The sequence below is a fragment of the Hibiscus syriacus genome, unplaced genomic scaffold (genome assembly GCF_006381635.1).
Source record: "Hibiscus syriacus cultivar Baekdansim isolate YM2019G1 unplaced genomic scaffold, ASM638163v2 tig00110940_pilon, whole genome shotgun sequence".
Lineage (NCBI taxonomy): Eukaryota > Viridiplantae > Streptophyta > Magnoliopsida > Malvales > Malvaceae > Hibiscus > Hibiscus syriacus.
In genome coordinates, this window is record NW_024062923.1 from 3,072,196 (window position 1) to 3,081,425 (window position 9,230).

General features: G+C 30.2%; 1 protein-coding gene across 1 annotated transcript; it reads right to left on the reverse strand.

Moving 5' to 3' along the window:
* Positions 1-5,920: 5,920 nt before the first annotated feature.
* On the reverse strand, positions 5,921-8,311 carry LOC120147606 (carbonyl reductase [NADPH] 2-like). Its single transcript, XM_039160936.1, has 5 exons — positions 8,261-8,311; positions 8,054-8,158; positions 7,647-7,846; positions 6,384-6,613; positions 5,921-6,312 (listed from the first exon to the last, which is right to left on the reverse strand). The coding sequence occupies exons 2-5, from the start codon at positions 8,143-8,145 to the stop codon at positions 6,034-6,036; spliced, it is 801 nt and encodes a 266-aa protein (XP_039016867.1). The 5' UTR covers positions 8,146-8,158; positions 8,261-8,311; the 3' UTR covers positions 5,921-6,033.
* Between the last annotated feature and the right edge of the window lie 919 nt (positions 8,312-9,230).

Consider the following 9,230-nt stretch of genomic DNA (forward strand, 5'->3'; position numbering starts at 1 on the left):
TGTTAAAAGATTGAAAATATTGTGGCGGCTTCGTCATTCGGACAAAGACATTATATTTTTCACGATATCAGAAATTTTGGTCGAGAAATTAGCAAGCAAAGAGTATCCATAATTACAACGGATTTCAGTTTAGTTGATATTTCTCTAAATTTAAATGTACGTAATGGTATTATAAAATTTTAATTTGGAAGTATGATAACTCATGGATACATATAAGTAATTTTTGTGAATGTTGGTGGATATTGTAGTTATGAGAGTAGCTTCCGTTGGACTAGTCTCATATCACACGTGCTCATTTATTAAAGATATAGTAAAACTCGTTTTATTGAGCATTTTATTTATTTCGGTGGGGGTGCCATGTCAGACTGCGCCTCCGCCTCAGCTTCCAGGAACTTCCTCAAATTACTATAGGCGTCAAATTTTGAAATAAACTAATGGAATATCCAATTGTAGGGTTTGTCCACTCAAATCAATGGTCCTGTTTTTATGGAATCATCACTGACTATATACTTAGAATTTGGTAAAAGTTATGGAAACTAATTAGGGGCCAACTCTTTCCCACTTTTCCATATCTCCTATCTCCATTACTTCAATCGAGTGCCCTAAGTTTTGTATGAACTAAACTCATACTCCATACAACAAAAAAGAGAAAAAAAGAAGGAAAGAAATGTCATGAAACACGAGAGTTTGAACTTTGAAGTTGGAAAGAAAATGGGCATGTAAAAATGAAGAATTTATAAGTAATCATTATGTATGCATATATATTTGAGATTAGGCATGCGCAGCGGCAAACAAGCTTATCCAGTCAAATATGGAAAATGTGCCATTTTAGAATATTCGACCCAAGTTCTAATCGTCAATTACTCCTATATTCCCACAATATGGTGGTTGCCAAACATCAAATAATAACTGTCCGTTTAATAACATTCCCTATAATCACTTGTATTTATTTCATAAATGGATTAATTTAAATTTAATAATATTTAATATTTTTCTTTTCAAAAATTTCAAATTCAAAACAACTGTGTTTATAAAATATATAAAAAATTATCTAACATATAGATCGATTATTTTCCATATTTACAATTTGCATGCATAATTATATTATACAAAGTCCTTGACTAGCTCTAGAAGGTCATAATTACCGTTCATATACGTTCAGGAATACTTAATATTATGTGTTTCTTTACTTGTATTGCAGTAAATGGCGAACACATGTTTAATATAAAATCAAACTTAACTTTCTTCTTCTTTGTTCATTTAATGTTAAATTGTTTTTTTATTAAAAGTAAAAAATATATTGTGTTTTCATTTGGATTAAACTTTTAAATTATCAAATTTATCTAATGCTAATAATATATATTCATATATTTTGTTCTATTCTTCTTTCTTTTCTAACAGCAGTTTTTCTTTTTCAATTGTATATATTCTTTCAATCACCAGCTAAGAGTGTATAAATAGAGTAATCATTGACCACTCTCAGTAAAACCTATAATACAATAGTCATAGAATAACTGCCTTTATATAAGTAATAATGGCGATGACTGAAATTATTATTAATAAAAGTAGTGATGTAAAGAATCACACTAATAGTAATGAATTACAATTGCAATTTAACGCGTACCAGTTAATTGTAACAATAACGGATCATTGTTCTCGTTATTATTTTATTACGATAAAATTAAAACAAAAAAATCTAATAGTATGTTGTGATAATTAAAATCATTATGTCTTATAATAAATTGTGCAAAAAAAAAATTAAATCACTACCATAATACTTACCATGATCACACTAATATTCATTATATCAATGACTGTGATAGACGTGATCAACTAAAAACACAATTTAAATCTCCGATCTTATGTGCCTCAAAGCAGCGTGACTCAGGTTGAAGAAGGTGCTAGGAAGGTGTGGCAAGCCACTGTCCTGCTTGGTAAATTTTGTTGCAAACTTTATAATATTATATGGTTTCATTGTTGAGTTAGGCTGCTTGAATTCCAAATTGCAGCTTCCATTGTTGAATGGCAACTAATATTAATTAATGGCGCTCGCATGCCTTACTAAACAAATAAAAAAGACTGCAAATCATTTAAAAATGCAGAAATCATATGGGACGAGATCATCGCCATGATATTTGCTAGTTTATAATGATGATGTTAGTTCCCACGAATGAATTTGTTCAGAAAGACAGTGACTTAGTTGTTAATTAGTTGATCATATTCAATATAGATGATGAGTAGATGACTGATCTTGGCTTGGTTAAATGGATCATTAGCTTGTTTTTGCCAAACCACTTGCTTGAAAATCAGATTTTTGACTTCACAGTCTGCTAACAATAAAACTACAATATACTTGTAATCATCCTCAAGATTGAAAATTTTTTCTGATGTATATATATCATCAAGTCAAAGGTTCTTTCCCTGATCACCTTTGAAATTTGGAAATGAGTGAGATTCACTGTAACAATACCTAAAGTATTCACTGTATATATATAATCTGTTAAGAATGAAAGTATTTCTTGATTTTTCAAGCTCTCTTACGAATCTTAAACTGGTAACATTACAAGTTAAATTTGTTGTTAAAATGTGACATGCTTGCTCATTTTTAAAGTCAATGATGAGTGGGTATGGAAAATATGGGTGGCCTTAGGCTATGTTCAATGTCATGAGTTTTGGGAAACCAGTGAACATTCTTTTGAATGATTGTGGTTTTTGTTGGTCTTGAATTCCATGAAGCGGCTGTCATTGTTGAATGAGTTTAAACATAGCCAACTGCGAATCTAGAAAAGTTCTATAGATTGAGTCAATATAAAAATAATAAAATTTTATCTAAAATAATTCATATATATTTTTAATTTAAAAGTATAATGACAATTATATACATATATGGATTAAATCTAGAAAAACTTATTAATTGAATCAATATAATTTTCTTAACCTATTTCATACATATTTTTAATTTAGGGTAAACTAGCTATTTGGTCTCCCACTTTTTACTTAATTTATGTTTTGGTTACTTAACTATTATTTTTTTAAACCATACACAACCTTAAGTTTTGATTCTATTTTGATCACCTACTGTTAAAAAATTAACAATGATATTAACATGACATTTTTTTAATTATTTTTTAATCTTGATGTGGCATTATCTTATGATAACACATTAAGAGCACCGCTAATTTTTTTAAAGATGGCTGACCAAAACAAAACCAAAACGTAACATTATGTGTGTGATTTAATATAAATAATAGTTAGATGACCAAAATAGAAACTAAATAATAAGTAGGTGACTAAATAAGTAATTTACTCTTTTTAGCATGGGGTGGGTCATGTTAACAATAGGGTAAGCTACGTATTTAGTCACCAACATATTCACATGATTATGTTAATTTTTTTTAAATCATATCTAACTTTTATGTTTTGGTCACTCGCTGTTAAAAGTAAACAAAACTAATGAAGTGATAATTTTTTTATTATTTTAATAATGATGTAGCGTTATCTTATGATGTCATGTCATCAATTCTATTTATTTTTTAACAGCGAAGGACCAAAACAGAACTAAACTTTATTTTTAAAAAAACTTACATAACGTTTAGTCTAAGTTTTTATTTTAACACCTTATCGTTAAAAAATTAACGGTGATGTTGACATGTCATCATCGAAAAAAAATAAAAAAAGTGTCATGTCAGTAGTTTTGTTAATTTTTTAACAACATGGTTCCAAACTGAAACCTAAACTAAATGTTATGTATGATTTAAAAAAAATAAAGTTTGAGCATCAAAATATGACAAAATAATAATTTAAGTATTAAATATATAATTTACCTTATAATTTAATTACTATTTGTATATTTTATAAATAAAAAAACACCGGAGTCCATGAACTTTCCAACCACTCCAATGGCCAAATGAGTATTTTCATGTTTAGTAAACGAATCACTTGTTTTCTAACTCTTAAGGTGCTGTTTGATTCGGGGAACGTGAGATTTCCCGGGAATGAAATCCTAATTCCCCAATTGGTTGGCTGGTAATCTTATTCTCCCTAATGTTTTTATTACTAACAGTAGATTTTTTGAGTATATTATCGGGAATGTCATTACCCCTTCCCTTAGGTATTGTTGGATTATCGGCGTTTTGGACTAAAATGTCCTTAATTTTTTTTCCAAAAATATCATTCTTCTTTCATTGAATAATAAAAATTCTACGAATGTTAAATTACAAATTTATCCTTAAACTATTTTAGATTTACAAAAAAAAACTATAATTAAAATTTTATATGACGTTCAGGAGTTAAAATAAAATTTTACCATTTCATTAAACCTTTTTATATTTTCAATTTTGTAAAAAAAATTATATAAATTTTATGAATTTAAATTTTTTAAAGAAAATATATAAATATCTTATAGTAATATTATAATAGAATTCAACTTGTTAAAAAAACAAATATAGAATAATGACAATTTGGTCAAATATACATTCCAATAAACTTTTATTCTTTTAACCAAACACGGTAATCTTACATTCCTGCTAAATCAACCAAACACAAAATACAACATTCTAGTAATCCTATTCTCTGGTAATCTTTTATTTACATTGGTAAATTTACATTCCGTGAACCAAACGCAAACCTAAAAGAACTCAAATTTAGTTGGAGTATTATTGAGTTCGAACTACTTTAAGTTATTGGATAAGTTGCATTTATGTATCTTAATATTTATCTCAAATAGCTGGTTAGCTTAATTAGATGTTTATCTTATTGGACTCAAGTTTCTTAAAGCTTAAGTCAGCTCGGCCCAGTTTAGTCCTGATTGAATTGCCCCCAATTTATGATCATAAGGAGCAAACCGCAACACATAAACGCACCCTATTGTACTGTTATGACTCACATTTTGAACTGGTCCCTAAAGTTTTACATATTTCACTTTCATCTCTAAACTATGGCTATCATTCTAAATTAGTCCTCAAACTTTTGAACATTTCAATGTCATCCCCAAACTATGATCTTCATTCTAAATTGATCCCCAAACTTTTTGAACATTCCAATTTTATCCCAACTATATGTATATACTAATCGCATCCCTTGTTAATAAAACCGTTAGACCAAGTTATATTATTATATGTTTGAAAAAAAATTAGGTTAAACTATGGTTGAAATTAATTGCATATTTGGATGAATTTGGGAATAAAATTGGAAGATTCAAAAGTTTAGGGACCAATTTAGAAAGAGGTTCATAGTTTGGGGGTGAAATTGGAATGTTCAAAAGTTTAAGGACTAATTTAGAATGAGAATCATAGTTTGGGGATGAAATTAGAATATTCAAACGTTTAAGGACCAAACGAAAATTAAGGTTATAGATTGGGGACATATGATATAATTAACTCTTAATTTAATTATATTTATTACTTTTACATTAATTATTTATAAAATAAAATAAACAATTAACTCATTACCATATTATAATTTATTTAATTTTTGTTAATGCATTTAATATAATGTTTTTATTTTGTCGTACGAAATAATTTTACACTGCTTTTAAAAACTTAATTAATAATTTAATCTTACATATGCAACATTAATAATATATTTAAGTTTAATTAGAAGAAAACCATATATTGTTATTTAAATTTAAACATTCAAAAATTAAATATTTACAAATTAAATTATTTGTTGTTAGCTAGCTTGGACAACAAAATAATTTGGATTGTACTAAGTTCGATCTAACCTTTAAATCTTAACGCTTTTGAATTTTTCATATATCAAAAAGTTATTTGTATTTTTAAATAAATTTTATAACTAAGATTAAATAAAATTAAGATTGATACGATCGATTAGTCCGGTACATATTTCTGTAGCTCGGCTAGTTTGCTAAGTGTACAGTTGATACTGTATAAATACACTTCTTGACTTATACTTGAAAGATCAGATCATTAATCAATAGAAATTCGGATTTCTCAGTTTGTTTTCTTCATTCAACTTTAATCTACTTTCTTCAGAATCAGCAACAATGATGGTATGATTTTCTACCCAAGGAACTTACATATATGATCTCATACGAGGTCTGGCCATGGATTGTGCGCCATCGACGAATATAGTTGTCCCAGTCATAAAGCGAGAACCATCACTGATTAAATAGATGACAGTGGAAGCTAAATCCTTTTCAACATCCAACCATCTCTGCAATGGCGCTGCTCTTTCCACCAACTCCTCCGCCCTGTCCTTCCCAACCCACCGAGGAAACTCGTCGTCTAAGTGTAAACCACGAGCTATTGCATTTACCCTGATCTTGTGTTTCCCAATCTCCAAAGCCGATGCCTAATAACACCCATCAAAAGAAAGAAAGAAAAAAACTAATCGGCAAGGGATAAGTTAATGCATTTACTTACTCTAACTAATTGCTGGACTCCTGCCAGGCATGAACCATATGCGGCAGCTCCTTGATAGAGTCCTCTTTCGGCACCGAGGAACGTAGTCATGAAGATGATGGAACCGCCTGATTTACGGTCCCGCATTCTCCCACCAACAGCTTTGAGTAGAAACCATGCAGCCATGAAGTTTATTTTTACGATTTTTCTCAACTCTTCTTCGGCTAATTGCAGATGGTCTTGCATCTTTCCTGTTTCATATAGTTAGACACGGTTAGCCTTTCTCGAACCTCTTGCACGAACCAATTGGACTAAATCTTAATCGGTTTATTTGTACATTCTACTTCGATTTCTGTTGAAGGGTCCTCATATTCTTCCTCAATATAGCCGCATGTAAGTTACATATTGTTCAATTCTTTCACAGCGAAATAGGCACAAGGAAAGAGCAATAGGCCGGACCAACTTACGAAAACAAAACAGTCCCTTCGTAACCGGTCATCTATAATATCAAATAAATCATTTTCATGTTTGGTAAATTTACCAAGGGCTATAGTCATAACAATCCTTTTATTCAACTACTTCAACCATTTCCGAGCACCTTATGTTGTGGGGGCGTTCAAGGATTCAATTATTCTTTTTTATTTTTACTAGTTGTCTGAATTGCGGAATATAGAATATTCCCTACTAGTTCCGAAAGATTACTTTCATTATTCTCAGTGTCAGATCGTTTCTTTTTGTTTATCTTTCCGTTTGGGGACTCCCTCAATCCAAGAAAATGGGGAAGCCGACGGGGAAGAAGAGGTTTCAAGAAACAGGCAAGTCGGAGCTAAACATATCAACCCACTTCACAGTGTATCGAAGGTAAAGCGTTCTTCTAACACCCTCGAATCCTTTCATAAGATCGTATTAATTAAGCATAATATCCCACCAACACTCTTTCTGCATAAAATCTGGTTTAGAATTAATCAAAGGCCTTGGTAGATAAGATAAAAGGCTTTTGAAGATAAGATAATATAGGACGAACACAATATTTTATGTTACTTGGACGAATTTATAAAATTTTAGGAATGGAAATAGATTATAAATAAAAGAATACAAGAAAAATATTTAAATTATATGACAATTTAAATTTTTTAAGGGATGAATGCCCCCTACTGCCCATCAGTCCATCACATGCAGAATCCCATGTTTCCTTATTATCCTGGTGCTTGAACATTTTCTCGGGCACCAAACAGCAAAAAGGAATCCGAACAATACTTATAGCAGACATAATCACATACATACCTTCATAAGCAAAACAATTGACAAATGCATCAACAAATCCGAACGCTTTCCAAGCCTTATCTACTGCCTCATCAAAAGCTTCTTCTCTTTCCTCTTCCATATCCAATCCAACCACCTCTACTGGGACCATATTATTTGTTGAATTCATTATCTTCTTTCTCGCACTCTTCAGGCAGCATTCATTTCCCATCAAAACCAACCTAGTCCACAAGACCATTCTCACGTTAAACTTTTTGATTAATATGAAGCGTGTGCATAATGTAATGGATCGGATAAAATCTGGAAAATAAACGATAAAGTGAAACAAATAGTGAAGGATTAAAAGATTATAAAAAACTTTAGAAAAATCTAACGAGATTTTCTTCTTCTGAGAAACGAAACTTATGCAGAACATAGGAAACTTGAACCTGCAACCACGTTTGGCTAAATGCAAGGCAATGTTCACTGAAACCTCATCTCCATTAGATGCAAGCAGAACTTTTTTTGATTGATTCTCCATTATCCAAAGCAAGCTGCCAATCAACCAAAGTCCCATAAAACATCAAACAACAACAAAATCAAACAGAACCCTGAAAAAAAAACACAGAAGGGGAAAATGTTCATTAATCATTTACCAATATTGTTGTTGTGGTGGTGAAATGAACAAGCTTGAGACTTCAGCTTTAGAGAGGTTTCTAACGGTAGTGCAATGTTGCGAATGCTCCAAAAGAATCTATATAGTTAGATGGTTAGCTAGTTAGTTTGAGTTTGTTAGCTGATTAATTAGTTTAGGCAGCTAGCTATATAAGCAACTTACATTGTAAATTTGTGAAATGAAATATACCGAGGTTCCTTCATGTTCTGCTCCAAAACAGGTTGTTAACATTGACAAGTAAAAAAATATAACGAAAATAATCAAAGAGATTATTGTATTGAATAAAATTATTATATTATGATTTTGACTTGATCGGTGTAATCGTAGGATAGACTTACATAAATTTCAGTATTCATACACATACACTCATTTTACATTACCAACCTTTGTTAAGAAAAAAAATTGTAAAGAGATGTGAATGCTACGGCACCTAACAATTAATTAATTCCTTTTTCAAGTGCTTTACCTGCTTTGTCTGCAATGCCTAAACTTATTAACTCCCAACATCATCCACATGTTTTGGTATAACTTTAGTTTAGATCACGTGTTTGATCTATTTCTTGTTCCACCTATAGTTGGTGTATTTTTATGTATTATAGTAGTGTTTACAATATTTTAAAGGATAAATTACATGTTTAGTACCTCAATTATCACTTTTATTTTATTTTGATCACCCAATGATTTTTTCCAAAACATACTTAACGTTTAGTTTTGGTTTTGTTTTGGTCACTTGCCGTTAAAAATTAACCATGATGCTGATAAGATAATGTCACGTCATATTTGAAAAAATTTTAAAAATATATCACATCAGCAATTCTGTTAATTTTTTAACAGTGGGTGATAAAAATAAAACTAAAACATAACATTTGGTTTGACTTTGAAAAAAATAGTTAGTTGACCAAATCTTAACGTTTGGTATATTTTTTTAAGGAAATAGTTAGGTGGTTAAA